The following is a 25,759-nucleotide window of genomic DNA, read 5'->3' on the forward strand; positions in this document are numbered from 1 at the left end:
CACGTAATGATGTAAATACATTGTATTTTCTGATAAATATTGTTGCATTTGTGCACCTTATTCCATTCCATTCCATTCAAGGTAGGATAAGTGATAAAACAAAACTAAAAACTGTTAAATGGTTAAAGCATAAAGTATTCTGACTTGGAGTCATGGTCACGTGCCTGACCCAACCCCTCTTACCTGACAGACATGAGCCATGATCACATGCTGGGGTCAGCGAGGATTCACAGTGGAGACTACAGATGCTATGGTGGACTACTGCGCCGATGATCTTTTATGACTACTCCTCAGCTTTTAATTGGCTCCAGAGAGAAAGCAGCGAATGGGTGTACAGTATCTTAAAAGGCAAAATAAAACACAATAAATCTCTTTGCAATGGCATCTTCGTCACTCATTGCTCAGTTCAGTTAGTTTAGTTACACACTTGCCTCGTGTTCTTCAGTTGCTGGATTGTAGATTGTTTAGTTTTTTAGTTCTTTAGTTGTTATTTTGATTGTTGTGTTTGTAAGGCAAGTGTTGTGTATGTTTACAGTGCTGTGTTAGTAAGTGGTAAATGTTGTGCTCATAGTAAAGTCAAGTTTAAGTTTTCTGTCCTCCTGAGTTTGGTGTCCATGTTTTGAGTCCGGCATTTTGGGCCCATCTTGAATTTCCTGACAATGGTAGCTTTGACTGGGTCACTCATTTAAATTGACTCACCTACTCATCTCAAAATTAACCACATTTCATATCTGATTACATACGTATATCACTGAGTCACTGCTATTTTTACACTCTCAGAACTGTGTAGAGGCTTACCCCATGCACAAATGATTCAAAAACCTCATGACAACATCATTCCTTTATAAACTCATTAAAAATGACATTTCTCACAGGAAAACAAAAGGGATGTAAATTATAATGGATCAGTGATCTCTGGAGTACAGTGCCATGGATCTACCATCCACATCCAGAGAGTGCAGACTACAGAGAGAGAAAGTCTTGCATGATGTCAAGTACCAAAGTCCAAGCATTTACAATACAACCTCATTTGTGCAGATCTAGTGCCATTTGATGGTCTCGACTCCAGCACAGTCTGTTGCACATGATGAAATTTGACTTTAGCAGCCGTTATTGTTTGCAGTTTATTGAATTAATGGCATGTTCATGTTGAAAGTGGTTTTGATGGAAAGGGGACCACTATGTACTTTATGCGATTAATTTTCCTATTAGATTCTATCAATCAAACAAATGGAGAAAACGGTTTAACAGGAACCGTTTTAATCAACCGTGTCAAAGGGATGGCTTGTGTTTGTTCAGTCTTGTAGAAGCAGAATTGATTTGAAAGCCCTTTAGGTGGTACTCAGCTTTACATGGCATTTAGCTTTACTGTATTTGTATTAATTAAAACAAGGTCAGTCAACAAAAGTGGGTTTTATTGAATAAAATAAATCAATGGTTCAATGGTACAGTGTTAAAGCAAAGGTAATGCTGAGATCCCCAGATAGGGGAGAGAGAGAGTGCATGCATGTGTGCACGTGTCACAATACTATCCTTACTGTATATAATAATACATTTGAAAACCATAGCGAGTCACTGAAGGCAGTAAGAGGAATCACTGGCACAGGAGTGTATCAGAAACGATTGTCTCTGGCTTTATCACCATGCTTCATATCTTCGGTTTTGGAGCTCTGTTGAACAAACACACACACACACACACACACACACACACACACACACACACACACACACACACACACACACACACACACACACACACACACACACACACACACACACACACACACACACACACACACACACACACACACACACACACACACACACACACACAGGCACATGCAGAAACACGTACACGCAACACATACACACTGTTAATATGGTAAAGAAGGCATCGATCAGATGAAGCAGGGACCCCCACAGAGATTCCATATAGTTTCATTGTTTGACAGCACAATCATCAGTGTATTTTAGATTCATGTCAATGTGTGTTTTCAGACATTTAACCACTTGAACTGTCAATACTTAATAAACTTGACATTTCACTCTGTACCCTCTACACTAAACCTCTTTGATGAAAATGAAAAACGCCTCACATGAGATTGTAGATCTGCTATTTTTGGCTAAAGTTCTCCGAATATGGACGCTAGGGTTCAAGTGGTTAATACAAGAAAGGGGGAAAAAAGTTCCTATCACACACAATGATTTGAAGGACCCCCTGTAGTAACTCTGAGAAGACCCCTGGCATAAGTTACATAAAGATATGTACATTAAGTGTATATGTGTTACCCTACCTGCTATGTGTATCATCATGGCTAGACTTTTCAGGGCCCAGGACCTGGCAATACTCTGTTGAGACTCTAAAACATACAGTATAGTATACAGTATATTCTCCTTTCTGTACCTTAGACCTGAAGAAGAGGTTGATGACTCCCTTGGAGCGTCGGTCTGCAGTGCGGTCAGAGGTCGTGTGCTCAGAGGTCACACACATAGACCGGGTCTTACTGTCCCTCCTGGATCTAGCCGTGTCCACCTCCTCCACACCACCCAGTACTGAGAGGGACAGACCTGTGGACAGAGGTCGTTTTAGAGGTTTTTTTGTTGCATGTTTGCATACTACCCTGGAACTAAATATTTTGAGATGGGGGTCCGTGGCCAAATACATATCATTTTGGGGGTCCTTCACATGAAAAGGTTTGAGCACCACCCACCATAGAAACATGTTAAACATATATTCAAAGACAAGCACAAAATTTTCAAAAAATAGCAGATCTACGATCTGTATATCTGCTATTTTTCAATAGTTAAAGCACAAAATAATGCGTAATAATGCATTCCCAGTCTAAATGGGTTAACCCCCCCCCCCCCCATGAAGAACATGGGGGGGCCCGTAGTGAATCCTTGTACCCAGGGCCCAGAATTTGGTGTGACACCCCTGCTTGCGTGCATGTGTGCTTGCATAATATACTGTACGTGCATGTGTGCATATATATATATATATATATATATATATATATATATATATATATATTGTATCTGTTTTGGGCACCTGTGATGGCAGGGAGGGACCTGGAGTTTGTCAGAACGACAGGCAAATCGTTGGCCTCAGACAGGTTGGTGTCACTGCGGAACTCCTGCTTCTTAGACAGCTAGAGGGAGACAAAGAGCACAGAAACACTCAATGGCCTGGATCTTCTGTACCAGCACAGAATATCATACAGTACAATACATGGACAGTACACTCTGAGGGTGACTCTGGCGCATATACCCAGTGGTGGAAAAAAGTATTCAAATTCTTTACTTGAGTGAAAGTATCAATACTGCAATGTAGAAAATACTCTGTTACAAGTAAAAGTTCGAAATTAAAAATGTACTTCAGTAAAAGTAAAAAGTATTGGTATGAAAAAATGTACTTAAGTACCCAAAGTAGAAAGTACTCATTATGCAGGATGTCCCATTTCACAAGTTTTCAAAATGTATAAAATGTGTAAAGATATTTTGAAAATAGCAGATCTACAAGCTCACAATACATCGATGTATTGTGAGCTTGTAGATCGGCTATTTTCAAATGGCCGAAATTTATGTAGGGCTGAAGTGGTTAATGTATGTTTTCTACAAATCTACATAGTAACTAGTAACTAAAGTTTTCAAATCGTTTTAGTGGAGTAAAAGTACAATATTTGCCTCTGAGATGTAGCGGAGTAAAAGTAAAAGTACTTTAGAGCTTCACAACATACTGTACACTGACATACATCACACAATGACAACAGGACCTTATGTCACATCCAGGGAGGGAATGCAAGTCTTGGTTCTGTTCGTATTGAGCAATTCACATTGGGGGTAAAATGCCATCAGCAGTTTTAAGTGGTTAAGTCTGTAGCAATGTAGCATCTTAATTTAATGGCATGATTATGGAAAAGTGCTCTGATAATGCTTGCTTGCACATTCCATCAGGATATAACTTTTACCCCCACCAGTCGTACGATGAAAAAGCAAAATGTCCACCATGTGTCTGGTCTAATTACACTAGATATGTCAATTATGTCTCTTGTCCCCTCTCAGCATACATGCTCATGTCTCACTCTTCTTTCTCTTTGTTTCTCCCTCTCTTCCACCTCACACTCCTGCTCTGCGCCGCTCTCACTCACCCGTTTGTTGTCCAGAACACTGTTCCTCTCTTTCTCCTCTGTGATGAAGATCATGCTGCTCCTCTTCCTCTTCTTCTTGCTCTTCCTCAGCTTGACCTCGGCGTCGCCCACGGTCACGACCCCCTGGTCCCCCACGCTCAGGCTCACGCTGCCGCTGGAGCGCGACAGCGTGTCACACCGTGGGGCCGGGGTGTCAGGGAAGTCTCTGAAGTGAGAAGGAGAAGGAGAAGGAAAAAGTGGACAGAGGAGAGGGAGAGGGTTTGGTTGGACACTATTTCAAGAAATAAAGCAGGGGTCTTCAAAGTTCTCAGGCCAAGGACCCCTTAGTTGAGAGAGAGATGAAGCAGGGACCCCAACAACCTTTTCAGAGATTGCATAGTTTAATTGTTTGACAGTACAATCATCAGTGTATTTTGTATTCATGTCAATTTGTGTTTTCAGACATTTAACCACCTGAACTTAATAAACTTTCACTCCTTACTTAGTCTGCTCTTTTCCTCTCTCAACAACAAATCTCTTTGCCGAAAATAGCTGATCGACAAGCTCACAATGCCTCACAGCCTGAGGGGTTGTGAGCTTGTAGATTGGCTATTCTTGGCTAATTTTATTTAAAGAATATAGACACTAGGGTTCAAGTGGTTAATATAAAAAAGAAGAAGAAAAGTTTCTATCACTCAAAGATTTGGAGGACCCCCTGTAGTAACTCTGAAGACCCCCTAGACTCTATGTGAGTGTGCGTGCGTGTTACCTGTCTGCGCTAAGTCTGGTCGGGGTCCCACATTCAGACCCCTGGAAGGAGGAGACGGAGATGATGGATTGACGGAAGGAGCGCATCATGGAGCGAGGACGAGTGGACTTCCTCTCATCCATGTCCGGCTAGAAGGAATACATGACAGGGACAACATTAATGTGAGTCATTAAATACTGTACAGGTAAAATGAAGGTCTCCCCAATCATTAGAAGGACAATATCAGTCACCAGAAGCAGGGAAGTGGGTTTTCAATGAGTTATGTGGTTAACATGGTAAGTTTGAAATTGAATGGGCTTATATACCGTACAGTAGCATGTTTGATCATATACCAAAATATTTCTAAATATTGAATCAAGCAACTTAAAAACTGTCTGGGGTGCACACAAAAGCCAGAGTAGACGTGATATACTCATTTAAGTCCTCCTAATAAAGATTCTGGTCTACAAGGAAGGATATGAGTACCAATCCTCCCTTGTTAAAACTATTCTCCCAAGGTTTGTGGAGCACTTTGATCTCCCACATGTAGACTTCTCATTTTCGGCTTAATAAGGCAAACGCATTAATTATTAAAAGTGTTGTTTAGGGTTACGACGAGAAAACAACATAAGAATCAACTTCACCTCTCTTTATCTCTCCTTACCAGTTCTCTCACTCCGTACTCCTTCTCCACTTTCTTCTTCAGCTCTTTGAAGCATTCCTCCATGCGCTCATGGAACGGCCGCAGGTCATCCATCACCCTCTTGCCATGGAGATAGATCCCTTGACCCAGCAATGGGATCTAAGATACAAAATGTATAATTATTGTGTGTGTGTGTGTGTGTGTGTGTGTGTGTGTGTGTGTGTGTGTGTGTGTGTGTGTGTGTGTGTGTGTGTGTGTGTGTGTGTGTGTGTGTGTGTGTGTGTGTGCGCGCGCTGCGCGTGTGCGGGTGTGTGTAAAGTACCTGCCATGCGATGAGGTCTTTGAGACGCAGCAGTTTGTCTCTGTCCTCCGGGTGCATCTGAGTGTATTCCTCTGTGAAGAACGCCTGGCGCACAGAAAAAAATATTAAAAACAACCCGAAACAAGCGGCTGCAATACTTTTCACCTGGTCTGGCAGTTTGGAAATTAATAACTGACTTTTCTGCCCCTGCAGGCAGTTTTTAACAGGACTGATCTCCCACTCTTGGGATATTATTACATTTATTGGTGGGCGTGAGGGTAAGCAGTAATGACATTTAGGATTATGAGGGACCTCCACTCGAACAACCTTATAGCCTTTGGACAGTGGAATTTGTAGTCATTAAATCAGTTTCAGTGCAGGCGTGGGTGATAAGGATATACTGCATGGTATAAACACTGGGTTAAAGGCTGGACCTGATCCAGGACAAGGAAATGGAAGTTTGGTCATTTCACAGAAAATGGAAGTGTGATTTAAGTTAATAATTCATAGCACAATAAATAAATGTGTATACTGTATAATGTATCTTCTTTTTTATAGTATATATTCCCGCTGATCCTAGAAGCACCATACACACTTTTAGGACGTTTTATCTCCTAGAGATAGAAAATATTCATATTGAAAAATGCTGAGTAGAAACTTATGAAAGATGCTACACGTGAAATGATGAGGACCTCTACCCTTCTCACACTGCTAGGACCCAATATTATACACAGTTATTGGATTATTGGCATAACATGGAGGCTACGGTCATCAATGTTGTTTCTTTTAATCTGAAAAAAAAAGGTAGATTGTGATCTACAGTACCAGTAGATCACAAATGCTGTACAGGTAGACCAGATGACAAAAAAAGTATAATTACAAATATAAAGACATTTAAGGTGACTTGATTAATTGACATCAGGAAGGGCTCCCTTCATGGCTTCTAAAGTAGTAAACACCCAATACATTGTTTTGTTTTCAAGAGTCAGTAGCATTACAAATACCCCAAAACCTACCATATGCATACAGAATAGGATGAAGACTTTTTCCCACACTATTTCCCATTTTAAGTGCGTTTGTCTTATAGTGTATATATGTATATATTTTTTGGGTGAGTAGATCATGTTGAGCAGGTCATTTTAAAAGTAGCTCTCAAATCAAAAAAGTGTGGGCACCCCTGGAATATGTACTGTATATAACTGATGGCTGCGTATCAACAAGGTTGAGGCCCACCAGCAGTACCTGTCGTATTCCAACTCCTTCCCCACACAGTTGGGAAATCCCAGTGGGATTACCACCATTTTGTTCACCAGGGAAGTCATTTTAATGTCTTTATTTATGGTAATGTGCTGGTGAAATGCTATTTTTCTTGTCGTCTTTGTGAACAAACAAGGCCATGGCTATATGTGATGAGCAGATTATCAGCAGTATGTGTTACTGTAGTGCAGTGGTTTTCAACCTTTTCAGGCCGCGACCACCAAAATAATCATATTTGAACTGGGGACCCCCCCACCCTGACGAGCACTAAGAGTTGAGAAATTACATTTTTTATAACACGGTTCTATTGTGAAAATAGCCGATCTGCGTTGCGAGGCATTTGATCTGCTATTTTCACAATTTCTGCCTCTAATAGTTGACAATTTGGCCATTGTTTAATTTTGCATTTTAGATTAAAAAGTCCTTAAATTGTCACTTTAGAAATTTGCATTTACCCTCTATACACTTACTGTTGAGTGACAAAACAATGTTGCACATTAAGTTAATCATCTGGGGACCCCCCCCCCCCCCCCCCCCCCCCGACCCACAGGTTTCAGAACCCCTGCTGTAGTGTAATACTTGAGCTCTGACCTTTTCATACTTGGCAAAGCCACCCATGACAGCCGGGTCCACGATGCCGTTGAGCAACATTGACAGAGGGTTGATGGGAAGACCGGGGTCAGCCTGGTACTGGTTGATCAGCGTCAGAATCTTCTCGTTGGTGGACTCCATGGTCTCTATGGCATTCTCCAATGGAGAGAGGGTGGTCTGCAGTAGTGGAAAAAGTACTCAGACGTTTTACTTACAGTAAGTAAAATGATCAATACTAATAATGTAGAAATACTCTGTTACAAGAAAAGGTCTGTCATTCAAATAGTACAAAAGTATTGGTATCAAAATGTACATGAAGTACTATAAGTAGAAAGTAGGCTACTCATTGGGCAGAATGTCCCATTTCAAGTGTTCAAATGTGAAAAAAATCTTTTTCAAAATAGCAGATCTACAAGCTCACACTATAGCCGATCTACAAGCTCAACATGCATTGTGAGGTTGTAGATCGTCTAATTTTAAATGGCCGAATTGTACTGTAGCATGGGTTTCTGAGGCTACTGTATATAGGGCTGTAGTGGTTAATGTATGTTTTGTAACAATAATCAAAATCTACAAAGTAACTAACTAAAGTGTTCAAATAAATGTAGTGGCGTAAAAGTACAATATTAGGATCCAAGATGTAGTGGAGTAGAAGTAAAAGTACTGGAAATTGGAAAAAAACTCAAGTAAAGAACAAATACCTAAAAAAAGTACAGTACTTTAAATCTACTTTGTTACTTTCCACCACTGGTGGTCTGCAAGGGAGGAAGGGAGTAGTGGGAGAGAGAGGAGAAGGTGGGGATGAGAGTGGGATGAAGGAGAGAAAGAGGGACGATGGTAATGAAGGAGGGATAGAAGTGGAAAGGAAAGGGACAGAGAGAAAGTGATGTCAAAAAATCAGGAAAGAACGACAGAGACAGTAGGAGAGAGGACAGGAGTTCTGCACATAAATAAAAAAGTACATGGACTTACATGTGTCATGTCAGTGGCCTCAAACCAGCGCAGGATCCCTGGCAGTTTGTAGACGGTGGTGAAGGTGGTCCGCTCAATCCACATGGACTAGGAGAGAAGGAGAGAAGGAAATAAGATCAGTGGAAAAAGTAAGCTAACAAACTATTCACTCTTATGTACTGAACACTTCTGCAACAAAACAATATGCTGACAAACAACATGGAAAATTTACCAGAGGTTCTCTAGTTAGACAAAGTGATACCACTTGTCTCATGGATTTCAAGACCCTGATTAGGGAGGAGTATAGATGTTTCCCATAGGCTGTTTTATTTAAATTTTAGAAGATGTTTTAACATACTTTTATTGTCATAATATGTGTCATGTAACGTTTAAAGGCTGTTCTGCTGCATTTATTGGCCAGGTCTCCCTTGAAACAGAGATTGGGCTTTTTCCTGGTTACACATATACAAGGCAAGTCAAGGCAAGGCAACATTATTTATAGAGCACCTTTCATACAGCGAGGCAATTCCAAGTGCTTTACAGCACACTTTTCAGGAATATATGTTCTTTAAAGTAGAAAATGTGTTATGGACGTGTGTTTCACATGACATGATGTACAGTGGGGCCATGACAGCTTCTCACACCATCAAGGATCTCTACTGTTAGTCACCAATAAACCAGAATCATTACGTGTCTGTGTGTCAAATCATCTCTCTCCTCTCTCTCTCTCTCTCTCTCTCTCTCTCTCTCTCTCTCTCTCTCTCTCTCTTTCTCTCTCTCTCTCTCTTTCCCCCCCGACACGGTCGAGGCAGATGGCCACCCACCCTAGAGCCTGGGTCTACCTGACGTTTCTTCCAGTTAAGGGAGTTTTTCGTTGCCACTGTCACACAATTACTTGCTCAGGGTGGGACTGTCGGGTCTCTGCTCTACATGTTAAGTGTCTTGAGACAACATGTTGTGATTTAAAACTTTAATAGAATCGAATTGAATTGAATTAAGGTATACACACTGAAGGACAAGCCGAAACGGCTATGCTGTGTACTTGCTCCCCCACAGAAGGAACTAGAAGCAGTGCTCTTCCGAGCACAGGTCTCCACCAGACCGTGCGTCCTTGTGAACTGATCGGTGGAGTTATAGGTAAAACCACAAATCAGCCTGTTATAGCGCCACCATGAGGCTGATTTAAAAAAGAATACGTGGCATTTCTTCCTCGGCCTAGTGGGAACGTGTGTGCGCGATTTCATGATAATTGCACTTTGCGTTTGTGATTTGAGGCATTTTGTTCCAAACGGCTCAATCCTACAAACTTTGGAAGCCAATTTTAGCCAATCAGGATGGAATATGCCAAATCGGAAAGATCCGTGTCGATCACATGACTGTCGAGATACTGCCTACCGATTTGTAGGATTTTTGGACAAAATCTGTAAGAATAGTGCACAGAAATGTGTTTTGCAAACATCGGCCACTAGGTGGCGCTAGAAAAGGCCCATTTTAAAAATTTAGGGCAGAGGTTCTAGTTTGGCATCCAGGGAATGTGTGTGCTCACTTTGGCAGCGACCGGGCCAACGGCGACTGAGATTAGCTGCTCACAAACTGCGAGGACGCACGCAATCCTACAAACTTTGGAAGCCAATCTTAGCCAATCAGGATGGAATATGCAAAATCGGACAGATCCGTGTCGATCACATGACTGTCGAGATACTGCCTACCGACTTGAAGGATTTTTGGACAAAATCTGTAAGAATAGTGCACAGAAATGTGTTTTGCAAACATCGGCCACTAGGTGGCGCTAGAAAAGGCCCATTTGAAAAATTTAGGGCAGAGGTTCTAGATTGGCATCCAGGGAATGTGTGTGCTCACTTTGGCAGCAACCGGGCCAACAGCGACTGAGATTAGCTGCTCACAAACTGCGAGGACGCACGGACGCGAAACATCGGCCACTAGGTGGCGCTAGAAAAGGCCCATTTGAAAAATTTAGGGCAGAGGTTCTAGATTGGCATCCAGGGAGTGTGTGTGTTCACTTTGGCAGCGTCCGGGCCAACGGCGACTGAGATTAGGTGCTCACAAACTGCGAGGACTCACGGACGCACGGACGCACGGACGGACGGACGGACGGACGCACGGACGGACGGACGGAGGGGAAAACATACTCTCCCCTCAGCCTTCGGCTGGTGGAGACAATTATGTGACTATGAGCAACATGTGAGCGCAGACCCCTTCTACTTTGAAAGGCTATGGTTGTAGATAATACATTACATAAAACTATCTGTGCATCTACAGTGAATGAGCAACATAACAAATGAGGCAGGTGAGTAACTGCGATGGTGTCTTGTAATCTTTGCCCGTGTCCACTCAAGTTTACACATGACAACAGCAGTCACTGAGGCGGTCACTCACAACAAACTCGTTGTTGGGATCCACGGGTCCTTTTCTCACAGGCCTGGAGTAATGGAAACGCTGCACATAGTTGGACTTGTAGAAACTGTGGAGGGAAAAGGTGTGTGTGTGTGTGTGTGTGTGTGTGTGTGTGTGTGTGTGTGTGTGTGTGTGTGTGTGTGTGTGTGTGTGAGAGAGAGAGAGAGAGAGAGAGAGAGAGACATAAGAATCACATTCTATGCTCTCCCGCCACCATTCATCGTGATGATAAAATAATACTTGAACAGTGATTACATTATCAGAATAGATTTATTATGTCATTAGCGGATACATTTCGTAACAATATTTGAAGTTAACGATAAGACACTTTATGAGGTAAAAAGAGATATACAGCAATGGAAGGAAGTACTTACTTGATAATCTGGTCAGGGACAGGTTTGTTCTTCAGCCGACAAGGGATTTCCAGGACAGGTTGCACCGTGAAACACTGGATATCTGCAGCAATACGTTAAGGAACTACACAGATACCTAAACCTAAACCTACAGTATACAATATGTTGAGGAACGACACCATGCTGATCCCTAAACCTAAACAGTTGAGGGTCGGAACTGGGTAGAGAGTTGAAATATTGGAATTGGAAGGAGCTGCGTTTTTCTTTTTTTCCCCCCTTTTTTTCCAATATGACAATTTTCTATTTGGGTGCTTTATGGTGCCTTGCATGGATGCCTCTACTAAAGGCGCTATATACTGTAAATGCACCATTTACAACTGCTGTGTTGGCTACTCCTGTGATCTTTCCTGAGTTTGAGCATTTATGAAAACATTAGCACAGCACATCTAATCCACTGATCGCATCAGCAATGTGCCTGTGTTGATTGCTGCTTGTTTTACATGTGCATTTGTTTGTGAATGCGTTCATCTCTATATATAATCTACACAGGTGTGTGTGCGTGCGTGTGTGTGTGTGTGTGTGTGTGTGTGTGTGTGTGTGTGTGTGTGTGTGTGTGTGTGTTTGTGTGTGTGTGTGTGTGTGTGTGTGTGTGTGTGTGTGTGTGTGTGTGTGTGTGTGTGTGTGTGTGTGTGTGTGTGTGTGTGTGTGTGTGTGTGTGTGTGAAGGATACATTGCAGGGGGGAGTTCCTGACGTCATCCCCGGGCATGGTGGTGGTGTTGAGACGCACGGCGCTGGGGAACTGGCTCATCAACTGGTTCTGGAAGTCCTCCCTGCGCTCATACTCCTTCCCCCGGTGGATAAATACCTTGTTCTGAACAAACGGGAAAAGGACATTGGAGTCACTCAGTTTCAGAATCAGAATTAGAATCAGGTTTTATGTGACACATCGTGTCACACACGTGTAAAGGAGCAGTGGGTGATATGTTTTTTTCTCAAGTGTGCTCCATCGTTCAGCAGCATTCCGTGGGAAGAGAGGGGACAGATGTAGAGTGAGAGGGAAAGGAAAGAGCTAGAAAACAGGTTAAATAGAACAAATACATCCAAAAGATAATCTGAGCATACAAACCCGAAGAAAGGGAGGATAGCCTTGTCCATAGTAGCCCACGGCAAAGTAATCTGGCTTCGGCCTTAAGATCGTCATAATGCTCTCATAGAATCTGGACTGCATCACCTGCAGGAAACAAATGAAAGAGAGTGAGTTGAGAGACAGACAGACTTTTTTAGAGAGACACATTTTCAGGTACTATCACGCACTCTAGAGGCTTTATCAGCCAGTTACGATGACAAAGCCACCCTCAGGAGAACACAAGGCCTTCAAGGGTGAGCTATACTGACGTAAAATAAAGTACAGCCCATCTGGGGGCAACGTCTGTCATTTATATAACCACATAAAGCCAACGTTAGCCGGGACAACTGGTTCCGAACACTCAGGTCACTGAAAAAAAAACAGATTCAAATCTTGATTGTTTTTACACATGAGAGCAATACTTAATTCACGTTCAGCTGATCCATCACGCAAGTAACTAACTTGCCAAATGAACCATATAAACAAGCTGTCAAGGCGCTGTGATGTTGTAACCTTGTAGATCTGTTCTCACCACACTGAAGTGGGTTTCATGTTGGATATTACAGTTTCCTCTTATGGTGTTAAACGAGGCATGGGACAATGCAAATGATGCACACATGTTCCATGTTCCTTTAATTTATGAACATGGAATTCATCATCTGATACATCTGAGATGCACACAAATAAAGGCTGTACAAACACCCTTTCATGAATCTGACATCTGTCTTTACTTAGAAGCAAACCTACAGTTAAATGTAGTAGAAATTTACAAAGAGCTTTGTAAATGAGGCCTAATGATCTGTCTATAGTTGGCAACAGAATGCATTTACTATTAGGGTGAAACACCAACTTTTCCTCAATTGTTCCCTTGGCCTCGAGCAAAGGCAATTCAGAGGGGACAGAACTAAAAAGTAAATCCACGAAACTTGGAAATGAAATGAGTGCATGAAAGAGTGTTTTTCTCTTTCATCTTACCAGTCTCTTGCTCAGCAGCTCATAATCAAATATCTCGTTCTCAAACTGCTCAGCCAGCTCCTTACATAGCGTGATTGCCTCCTCCCACATCTACACACACATGCCACACGTGCACACACACATACGTCGCACGCACACGCACACACACACACACACACACACACACACACACACACACACACACACACACACACACACACACACACACACACAGAAAGAAGTGTAAGCTACTTCATTAGACCATCTACTAATACATCTTTAACAGCTGTCATGGTGGATATGCCTATTACATTCCTCTGTTCTCAGTCCCCTGATGAGTGCAGAGAAATATCCATTACCATTCTGCACACAAAGTGTGCAGAATGGTAATGACTGCCTCTTTTATATACTGCCCAGAGTTCAACTGAAAGTAAACATTTTCTCTTCATGTAAAATCTAAATGTAGAGCAGGGGTGGGCAACTTTGATGATAGAGAGCCACTATATTTCCAAACTCACTCCAGAGGGTCACATTGCATATACTATCAGGCAGTTATCTCATATTTTAACTTTATTTTTGTAAATGAATGCCCTACAAAAGTAGCAAGAATAGCCGTTCAACAAGCTCAAAACGCGCCGCCATGCGACGCGTTTTGAGTTGTAGATGTTTGGAATTTGAACAGCTGAAATCAATAATATATCAATCAGTCTTAATCTACGGGCCGCATTAAGTGAAGGTGGGGGCCGCATGTTGCCCATGTATGATGTAGAGCTTTAAAAAAGAAAAAAAAAAAAAAAAGTACTAACAAGACAAAGTCTGAATTGACCTGTTCAAAATCTAACTCACTGAACCCTGTATATGAGTCACATTATTATTTTATTTTAACCCAAGTGTGTAAAACTGGACCCTTACAGGTACATGTTTACCCTCTCACAGAGGATGTTACTGTGTACTCTATGTATGTGTGTCACACTGTGAAGCCATAACTACCTTGCCCTTGTCAAAATAGTCAATGATGGTGTCGTAGAGGGTTTCTTTGAGCTGCCGCTGCGTCTGGGAGCCAGGAAAGTCAATCAGGGTGCACATCTCATCTGACCACTGGGAATGATAGAGAGAGGAAGGAAGAAGAGAGAGAGAGAGAGGGAGCAAATACAACATAATAATGTGTCAAGAGTATAGGCAGTAGGCATAGACATTTGATCTGAAAAACAAACTCATTTGTCAGAAACAGCTCTTATAAGATCAGAGGGATGGAAGGACTTGCTCTGATGAACAGGGGCGTCACAAGGGGGGGAAAAGTGGGACTGGGTTACTAGGGCCCAAGGTGGGGGTGGGGGGGGCTTAATGAAAAATAGTAGATATACAAGCTAGCTTGTAGATCTGCTATTTTTGAAAAGTGTGTGCAAATCTTTGAATATATGTATTTTTTAATCGAACATTTGAACTCAAATTCTGCTTCTGGGGGGGGGGGGGGTCCTTGGATCTAAATATTTTGAGATGGAGGTCCGTGGCCAAATACATATCATTTTCGGGGTCCTTCACATGAAAAAGTTTGAGCACCACTAACATAGAAACATAGGTTTTTCAACCAAAAAAAAATCAAGTTTTTTCAAAAATAGCAGATCTACAAGCTTGCGTGCCGTGCTGTGAGCTTGTATTATCTGCTATTTTTCAATAGTTAAAGCACAAAATAATGTGTAATAATGTGTTCCCAGTCTAAATGGGCCCACAGTAAATCCTTGTACCCAGGGCCCAGAATTTGGTGCGACACCCCTGCTGATTGAGTCGTTGGGTTAGTCATATTATCCCCATGGGTTATTTGTCTTGCATACAAATGGCTCAGCAGGCCGTGCAACAAAGAAAACAAACAGTATTCACACAGTAACCATTCCGGACATAAATTAAATTACACTCATTCATCATCACTTGAATTACAGGGTATTTTATCCTGAAGATTAGAGGAGATTGGAGGAACATGATTATAGCTACAATGTCCATAATAAATATAATTCAGCAGTCACTTTCCACCAGTATAAATGATGAAGCATGCTTCTCTGCTTGTTTTGTTTTTAATTTGTGGTGCCTTGTAGACTGGACCCGCATGCATGCAGTGTATTCTGTTGGGCAGAAACCTATTATACCATATGTCATATGACAGTGTCGCACAAAAATAGCAGAAAAAAGCGAATCTGTGAGCTTGCAACATGTTGAAGAGCAAGAGTTTCTCCTATAACGACATGCCTAGAATAGGGACTTCAGGTTACTTGAAAGTGGTTATGTCCGCCGGCGAGTTTCATTAACTGGGAGTTCATACAACCCGCCATGGTTTCTCAAGAGGTTAGAGTAAATTACTTTATGCAATTCATATTCGTACATATAGTGGTCAACATGGGCTCCTTATATGGATTCTTATTGTGACCGTAGGTCGCAGTTTACTGTCAGAACCGTCACAGCTTGTCAGATGTCATATGTCACATAACGAATAAGAATGTTTGGGGTCTCACAGCAATATATCCATATACCTGTACAGTACTTGGATCTCCATATATGGGTACCAGGGGTCTCCATATATGGGTAACTGAACTGGTATGATATACATCAAAGGCCAGATGGCCAAGACATAATGTAACTGATTGAAGCTCTTATGTGGTGTGGAGACACCGGTGCGTCTTCAGAGGCCCCAACTCACTGAAACCCTTGTCACACTGTTTACACTGGAAGCGCTTTCCTCCGGTATGGACACGCTGGTGCCTCTTCAGGGTACTTAACACAATGAAACCCTTGTCACACTGTTTACAGACGAAGGGTTTTTCTCCAGTATGGAAACGCCGGCGCGTCTTCAGGTGACCTAACTGACTGAAACCCTTGTCACACTGTTTACACACAAAGGGTTTTTCTCCACTGTGGACATGCTGGTGAATCGTCAGGTGACCTAACTGACTGAAACTCTTGTCACACTGTTTCTCCACTGTGGACACGCTGGTGCATCTTCAGGTTACTGAACACACTGAAACCCTTGTCACACTGTTGAAAACACAAAGGGTTTTTCTCCAGTGTGGACACGCTGATGTGTATTCAGGTTACCTCGCTCACTGAAACCCTTGTCACACTGTTGACACACAAAGGGTTTTTCTCCAGTGTGGACACGCTGATGTGTCTTCAGGTGACCAGTCAGACTGAAACCCTTGTCACACTCTTTACACTGGAAAGGTTTTTCTTTGTGTGGATATGATGGACAGGCTGTGTCGATACCTCAATGAAACTCTTATCACACAAGAGGTTTTCCTTCCGGTGAAAGGCTTCAAATGTTTCTTTACTTCTCCTGGCTGCGTTGAAGTCCTTGCAAGATCTTGGTTTGACTGTGTCTCCTTGTTGCTGGCTGGCTACAGAGCTGGTGATTGTCCGACAGGAAGATGAGGGCAGCTGTCCATTTCTCATCATTTGACAGTAGAGTTTGCTCCTCGTCATGTCTTCATGGAGGGTGACCCGAGACGTGAAGGTGTATGGACACCCGGAACAGGACACCTGTGTCTTGGAAGATTGGTTCATGGACAACGCTGCTGCTACTTGGACTGTAAGTTGCAAGGTTTATCTTTATCTCTTGCTGGCTGGAAAGACTAATATATTCTCTGTCAATCTCTTTCTCCCCCTCTATGTCTCTATATATCCCTGCACCTCTCTGACTGCCACAGTATACTCTGTCTGTAAAGTCCTTCTCTTGGTCGTATACCAGACTAAATGTGATGTTCAAAAACTGCGTCACATCTTATTCAGGTCGACCAGATCTCTGGTCTGACGTCACACAATACAAACCATTTACATCATTCCTAATAACACCGATTTGCACATCTGACATTTGCAATTCATCCATCTGTGAATTTAGCTGAATCATTGAATCAAGTTGATGACCAAACCCAGAAGTAAAGGCAGCAGGCCAGAAGTAAAGGCAGCAGGCCTTGTGGAATAAACTGGGAACTGAACCATTTATAATATAATATAATACAAATGGTAAGATATAATAATATCAAACTATTAATCGACCGAATGTCTATCCATCTGTCTGGAACTAACCCTCTGGTTGGTGAGGTTTAAGCTTGAGGATTGGTCAAGCTTCACATGACATTTAGGCAATCCAAATAAATATACGGGTAAGGCATAAACAAGTAAGGCTGCACACGTGTAAGGAGAGTAAGGACAGGTAAGGAATAGTATTATGTAACCAATGAAAAGTATCATTGGAGCACATATGCAAGTTGCTTTTTCTATTTCCTGAAAAGTAACTATTTTGGACATTGGACACAATTTCTGCCCAACTGCAACAATATTCAGTATAAAGAGGATTCAAGGAACATAGTCCAGGACCCCTTCACACTAATTGCTCAAAGTGTGCAAGCTGGTTAGGACAGCGTGTGGAAGAGAATTACTACACGCTGTGTGCTCCAGCTGGCTCCGTCTATTAGTGTGAATTGGGCCTGGTAGGGTTGACACCAGAGATGAATGGAGGCCATAAGAACTGTTAAAACGAGTTCAACTGCTGCGATGTAATGATACTTGGAGGGGTGGTGGGGTTGTAGAAAGAAAACGAGGAAATGCTCTTATTCCTGTGAGTCTGTAAGTGCCCCATAAAATAGATGAAGACACATGTGAAGTCTCTCTCACACACACACACACACTACACAGATGATTACTCACCCGCACACACGCGCACGCACACAAACACACACACAGTGAGAGAGTGCATGAATCACCATAGCAATCAAGCCGCGTTATCAAACCCTGTGTCATAAAGTAAAGTCGGAAATTCGTCGGTTAGCGGTCCCGTGTCATGGGGGCCATTTGTCAACCAATAAAAGCCTTTGGCTCCTATTGCAGAGAGACAGGGGGTCTGGAAATGATGTGGCTGAGTTACGATGTCCAGTAATAAACCGCCTTGTTCAGAATCTCATTTGCCGTGTGTATTCAGATGTGTGTGATTTTCTGTGCGTGTGTGCGTATGTCTAACCTTCAGGAGTCGAGAGTGGAGCAGCAACGTGTATGCTGCCTCAGTGTAGTTTTCCACATCCAAGTGAAGGTCCCTCAGCTTGTAGAGATATCTATATACACGCACGCACGCGCACACACGCACACAAACACACACACAAACACACACACACACACACACACACACACACATAGTTGAGAGATAAAATCATTTTAATATACAGTTCACAAATACCCCCACTTGATGTCACTGTTGACCAACTTCTACCCTGGCTACAAGCTGTTCCCTATTAAATATAAGCCATTGAAGTATTGATAATATCATACCCAGATACAGCACGATGCCATTTTACACATGCACACGCGCACGCACACACACACACACACACACACACACACACACACACACACACACACACACACACACGCACACGCACACGCACGCACACGCACACGCACACGCACACACTCACGCACACGCACACACACACACACACACACACACACAGGCACGCATACACAGAAAAAAACACCCCCTTCCTCACTGTCTATCATTTTCTCTTTCCGACCCATACAATTCTAATTTCAGTGAATAAACAATGTATTCTAGTAGGGATGATGACGAGGCATGGACGGAAGACATGAATGTTTTATAAGAACTGTCTGGGCTCAATAAAAAAAAGCCAAGCTCTTGAAAACCAATCTTACATTGAACCACTTGCCCATCTTCCGTGTTTTATCTTTCCATCCGTTTCAATCAGTCTCTGTCAGACCCAGACCCAAACTACTGGGACAGAGAACCACAGGCCAAAGACACCACAGCAGACACTGATAAATTATGGAGCAAGTAAACCTTGGCCACCACCACCACCACACTGGTTCTTTAAATGAATGTGTGTTCGTCTGGCAGTCTGCCTACTAGACACTATTTATGTGTATCTGATCTGTCTTTCTGCGTCGTCTACATCTATGTATTATCATGGTGTCAGTTTTTCTGTCATTCTAAAAGTTTCAGTTTAAACACCTAGCGTCCCTACCTATTATGGGCATGTGCTAATAAGTGAACAATCAACTAAAATAGAGATCTACAAGCTCAAAATGCATTTCAAGCTGAGGTGTTGTCAGCAAGCTGACGTGTTGTCAGCTTGTAGAGCAGCTTTTTTGTAGAACTAAAAGAGGAGGGTTCAAGTATAGACCCCTGGAGGGCACCAGTCAATGAAGTATAGGGTGGTTTCAGTAGTTAATTAAGACACCGATTTGCCCTCTAGCCCCACTAACACATATCTCTTCCTTAACCCTCTAAGGCCCGCATTAAGAAATACTTGAAATAAAAAATTGAAAAAAATCAGATGGTGTTGTAGGAGTCCTATTAAGAGGAAAATGTAATGTTTTTTTTCAAAAAAATGTTTTTGTAAGATTTTATAGCCATAAATCAAAAATCATAAATCATGCTCTAATTTACATATGGGGGATATTTTTCACAATAATAACATATGTACATGTTCTAGACATTCTAATGATCACCCAAAAAAATAGTACAGGCATTTTACTTATGTTTTTGTGAGGTATAGCTTCCATGAAAAAGTGAGATGTTGTTCGTCAAAACTCTGGAATTTCAGCGGGTGTGGCGGGTGTGAATGTCAGCCCCTGTGGGGGGTATTTATATGCAAATATTTTGGCCAATGGCATTGTAATACTAAACAATAGAATCCAATGGTGGTGTTTAGGTGGTAGGGGGAGCTAAAATAAAATGATTTAAACCTTTTTTTGGATAAAATACAAACGTTGTAATATTACAACCGTGGGCCTTAGAGGGTTAAAGTAGTAGTTCACCCTCAAATTGACTTTTTGTCTATTGATTACTCACGCCATGGAGACATGAGTTCAATAATATTTTTTAGTTTTAGTCGCATTCCTAAGACAATAATTTCATTGCAATAAAGTTACCCCCATTGATTCCGGATGGGGACCCAAATGCATTTGGGTCCCCATCCGGAATCAATGGGGGTAAATTTACAAAAATCATTTTTTTGTCTTAGGAATGCGAAATATACAAAAAAATATTATTGAACTCATGTCTCCATTGCGTGAGTAATCAATAGAAAAAAGTCAATTTCAGGGTGAACTACTCCTTTAATGCATGTCTCTCGTCTCCTCCATCTCGTCTCCTCCATCCAATTCTATGCTCACTCAATCATTGTCACATGCAACTCTGACTCGAGATTCACTTTTTAAATTCGATCAATTATGGAAATCCGACAGTTTTTCGACATGGGGGAATCCAAAAGGGAAAAAAAATAGAAAGCATGGCTCCCTCTCTCCGCTCTTCTATTATTTCCATTCCTTTCCTCTCTTCCATCGGCTTATTGATTTTACTGTTTGACTAACCCTGACCTCCAATCTATCCATCCTTTTCCCCTCTCTCTTCCTGACTCCTCCTCTCGCTGCACGACCGTCTGACCTTACTCTCCTTTTCCTTCTCCGGGAGGAAAACATGCCTGGCTCACTCTTTTATAACCAATCCATCTCTCCATCCATCCATCTCTCTCTCTCTCTCTCTCTCTCTCTCTCTCTCTCTCTCTCTGTGTGTCTCTCTAGTCTCCCTCTCTCTCTCTCTCTCTCTCTCTCTGCCCCTCCTCTCTCTCACAGTCTCGTTCTCTCATCTCTCTCCCTCGCGCCATGTGCCCTAAAACGAGTGCACATGTTGCAGTCAGACCAAGAGCTGATCCAGTGGATTTTGACATTAATTCAGCCGGACTCGTATAATCCCTTGTCAGATTATGGAGCTGCGCACGCACGTGCACATGCATGCGCACTTGCACACGCGTGCATAACATGAATACATGCACACATTGATAAAAACACACACACACACACACACACACGCACGCACGCACACACACGCGCGCGCACATGCAGTACAGAAATAGTCACACTCATGCATACTCACACGCATCTCAGTCTCTCTCTCATTCACACACATGCATGCATGAACACGCATACGTACAAGTTTACTCTGAGACCCTTTGGTCAGTACTGCAGTATTCCACATTACACAAACATGGTGCGACCTTATTTGGAGTTCCTGCAGTCACACATGCTGTTTCTATTTCTCATGTGGACAACCAATGACAACACATACACAAATACACATAAAGCATGCACAAAGTAAAATGCAAATGGAATTCATTATACCTGATGTACATCCCCTCACGATTGATGTCCTTGTAAAAGTTCTGCAAAACCAGAAAGAGGATTGTTAGTGTCAGTGTGCGTGTGTGCGCGTGTGTGTTTTCCATTTCCACACTTTAATGATGTTTAATGACTCCTTCAGAATGGAGAACAACAAAATATGTTACCATAATTATGCAGACGACACACACATTTACATAAGCATATCACCAGGGGACTCATAGCCCAATACAAGCACTGAGTAAATGCATTGAACACATTGATGATTGGATGATTTGAGCCTGGGTTTTCTTCAGTTAACCACTTAAACCCCAGCATCATCATGTGAGCTTATCGATTGGCTGTTTTCAGCGAAAGCTTTCCCCACAATAGCAGAAAACTGAAAATACACTAGCATAGAGCCCCGAGGGACTCCGCTCAACCACATGGGTTTTAAGAGGTTAAACAAAGACACAATTGAAGTAATTGTCAGTAAAAGTCAGTGCTCAGCTTCAATAATGTTCAAAACCACAACCCAAGCCAGAGGCCTTGGTGTAGTCATGGACTCAGACCTACCATCTGCCTACCATCACCGAAAGAATATATCAAGGATTCAACAACTTATGTCTTAGCATAATTAGAAAAACGGGGTCTTCTATGTTTTCAGGCCAAGGACCCCTTAGTTGAGAGAGAGATGAAGCAGGGACCCCCAGAACCTTCTTGTAGATTCCATAAAGTTTCTTCGTTTGACAGCACAATCATCAGTGTATTTTGGATTCATGTCAATTTGTGTTTTCAAATATTTAACCACTTGAACTTAATAAACTTGAGCTTTCACTCTGTAATTAGTCTGTTGTTTTTCCCCTCTACCCCAAACCTCTTTGCCGAAAATAGCCGATCTACAAGCTCACAACACCTCGCCTTTTGACGCATTGTGAGCTTGTAGATCTGCTATTTTTGGCTCAAGTTCTACAAATATGGACACTAGGGTTCAAGCGGTTCATATAAAAAAAAGGAGAAAAAAGTTTCTATCACACAACAATTTGGAGGACCCCTTGTAGTAACTCTGAGGACCCCCTAGGGGTCCCGGACCCCCTGTTGAAGACCCCTGGACTAGACTTGACTACTGTAACGGTGTCAGTGCCGGTCTCCCTAGAAATCCATCAGACAGATGCAAGTGATTCAGAACACTGCGGCACAAGTCCTTATACTAATACCAGGAAAATTGATCATATCAGCCAGTTATCAGATCTTGACACTGGCTCCCTGTCTGTCAAAGAAATGATTTCAGAATACTACCATTGGTCTATAAAGCACTGAATGGTTGTTAAGGCCAAAATACATTTCTGATCTTGCGATACTTCATGAACCACCCAGACCTCTCAGGTTGCCTGGGAAAGGTCACCTCCATGTCCCAGAACTAGTGGTGGAAAAAGTACTCAAATGTTTCACTCAAGTAAAAGTGTCAATACTGCAATGTAGAAATACTCTGTTAGTAAAAGTAAAAGTATGGAATGAAAAGTGCAGAATGTACGATTTCAAGTACTGTATGTGTTCTATTAATAATCAATACAATGTAACTAGTAACTAAAGTTTTCAAATAAAGGTCCGAGATGTAGTGGAGTAGAAGCAAAAGTATTGGAAATTGTAATTAAGTACAGTACTTAAGTAAATGTACTTACTTTCCACCACTGCCCAGAATTAAAAGAAGGAGCATTAGTTTTTAGGCTAGCACGAGGACAAACTCCCAGGAAACTGCAAGTCTACTACAACTCTCAGCTGAATACAGTACCTTTCTGTTTGCCCCTGCCTTTTACTTAATCATCTCTTTTGCACTGTAATTTTATTCTCTTAACTTTTTGGTTTATTTCAACTTATTTTATTATGTACCTTTTTTGGTTTGTGAAAATCACTAGTTTGAATGGCCTTAATTGTTGGAATATCTCATACAGCATGCAGAAGTGAAACAACCTGACATGACCTCAGGTTTACCAGCTTAGGCAAGGACACACACACACACACATGCGCACGGATGCACAGATGCACGCACGTACACACGTACGCGCGCGCACACACGCACGCACGCACGCACGCACGCACGCACGCACGCACACACACACACACAATACTAAATCACATACGGTAGTTAGTGCACAGTAAAATCTGAGTTAATTTATTAATGAACAGATCAAACAGACTGATGCCCAACACAACAACAGCATTCCAGCACTCATCTTTGCTTCACAAATACTTTACTGGCATAAGACATCTAAATGATTTACCATCAGCTAGGCCTAGCACGCATCCGTAATAGATCTGTGATCAGACTCAGATTGTCATGTTGAATAACTTTTTGTTTGAGGTGAGGGCATGAGAGGGCATGCCAAAGGCTGGCAATTAGGGCTGCGCAATATGGACAACATGTCATATCTCGGTATTCATGACAAATATTTCGATATCAATACGATATACAATTTTACCGTACAAATTTCATATTTAATATTTTAAATGTTGCAACGGTGAAAACTAAGCATTTTCCAAAAAACAGCATAACACGCGATAGCGTTGCCTTTCTCGATAACAATACGATATATTGTGCAGCCCTACTGACAATATGTGTAAGTGGGTGCGTGCGTGCGTGTGTGTGTGGATGTACAGTATGAATATGTGTGTATTTCTGAGAAAGTGTATTTATTTATTTATCTATTTTAGTCAGCCTAGATGGGGGTGCTACACTTTTTGGATAACAAGCCACGTAGAGCCAGCTAGCCAGAAGTACAGTAGGAATTTTAGCTAGTCAAATACATGAAAGAGAATAGTTAATTGCTATGCACCACAGACTACTGGACTATATACCGTACTCCTGCTGCGCTCATTAGCCCAGCCCCCTCTGGCAAAAGCAACCAATCACCAATTATATTGATCAATTAAGCCAGATGAAACCAATCGTTTAACAACTTCAGCCCTCTAGACTTAGTAAACAGGACCTGAGTTGACTCTGTACTTCTCCAAATCTCTTTGACAAAAATAGATGATGTACAAGCTCACAGCACGTAGCATTGCAATGAGTTGTGAGTTTGTAGATCGGCTATTTTTGGCTAATGTTAACGTTCCCCCCAGAATAGGGATGCTGAGGTTCAACTAAATGTCAACCTAGTGATATTCAGGGTTCCCACCCATTTTTACCAATTTATTTCCAAAACTTTTCCAAAACCTTTCCAGAATATTTAACCCAATTTCCAGGACTATAACAATAATTCAGCTCAATAACGAGTCACTTACTCCTATGCGCAATGCCCAAAGACAGGTAGTGTATGCCAGTGATTCTCAACCTTTTCAGGCCGTGACCCCTGAAATCATATTTTAACTGGGGACCCGGCACCCTGACGAGCACTAAGAGTTGAGGAATTTTGTATAACACGGTTTTATTGTGAAAATAGCAGATCTACATGCTCACAACGCCTCGCAATTTCTGCCTCTAATATTTGACAATTTGGCCAATGTTTACATTTAATAGGTATTAACAAAATCAATAACCAAAGACAATGCATGGCTATTTTTTCCACAACCTTCCAGGACCCTTGATCAATTCCAAAACTTTTCCAGTACTGGAAAAATATTTTTCTAATTTAAAAATATTTCCAGGAATTTCATGACCGTGGGAACCCTGGATATTGCATTTCTCTGGCCTCCAGCACCACATAAGGAATCTGGGAGTGATCATTGATTGGGATAAGTCCTTAACTCGCACAGAGAACACATTTCAAAATCTGACTTTCTTCACCTTTTTTGTTTTGCTAAACATTGCATTGCAAACACTGCAAAAAAACACAAAAAAAACACGTACATCCTGTCTCAAAACGATGCAGAAAAACTAGTCCATGCATTTGTTACCTCCAGGCTGTTTCGCTGCAATTTCTTATTATCAGGCTGCCCCAAAGGGGTCTCTAAAGACTATGCAGCTTGTCTGGAACGCTGATACCCAAAGAACTAGGAAAACACAGCATATTTCTATATTATACATTAGCTTCTGTGCACAAGTTCCCTGTAAAATCCACAAGGTAAGGTAAAATACTCCACGCCTACAAAGCCCTTAATGGTATACCTGGGCAGTATGGACAAAATAAAATACCACATATCA

General features: G+C 41.9%; 1 protein-coding gene across 1 annotated transcript in view; it reads right to left on the reverse strand.

Moving 5' to 3' along the window:
* Positions 1-1,466: 1,466 nt before the first annotated feature.
* The window catches only part of dock2 (dedicator of cytokinesis 2), a 126,010-nt gene continuing 101,717 nt past the window's right edge, over positions 1,467-25,759 (reverse strand). The window contains exons 33-49 of the mRNA XM_080746612.1: positions 21,643-21,683; positions 18,470-18,560; positions 14,458-14,565; positions 13,489-13,578; positions 12,514-12,618; positions 12,117-12,258; positions 11,408-11,489; positions 11,016-11,100; positions 8,640-8,726; positions 7,668-7,844; positions 5,841-5,924; positions 5,540-5,677; positions 4,897-5,024; positions 4,149-4,353; positions 3,050-3,149; positions 2,405-2,568; positions 1,467-1,670 (exon numbers count right to left, since the gene is read on the reverse strand). Coding sequence (XP_080602738.1) covers positions 1,614-1,670; positions 2,405-2,568; positions 3,050-3,149; positions 4,149-4,353; positions 4,897-5,024; positions 5,540-5,677; positions 5,841-5,924; positions 7,668-7,844; positions 8,640-8,726; positions 11,016-11,100; positions 11,408-11,489; positions 12,117-12,258; positions 12,514-12,618; positions 13,489-13,578; positions 14,458-14,565; positions 18,470-18,560; positions 21,643-21,683 — 1,884 coding nt within the window. The 3' untranslated portion in view covers positions 1,467-1,613. The remainder of the gene's footprint in view (positions 1,671-2,404; positions 2,569-3,049; positions 3,150-4,148; positions 4,354-4,896; positions 5,025-5,539; positions 5,678-5,840; positions 5,925-7,667; positions 7,845-8,639; positions 8,727-11,015; positions 11,101-11,407; positions 11,490-12,116; positions 12,259-12,513; positions 12,619-13,488; positions 13,579-14,457; positions 14,566-18,469; positions 18,561-21,642; positions 21,684-25,759) is intronic.

The sequence above is a fragment of the Nannobrachium achirus genome, assembly GCF_963921795.1.
Source record: "Nannobrachium achirus genome assembly, chromosome: 17".
Classification (NCBI taxonomy): Eukaryota; Metazoa; Chordata; class Actinopteri; order Myctophiformes; family Myctophidae; genus Nannobrachium; species Nannobrachium achirus.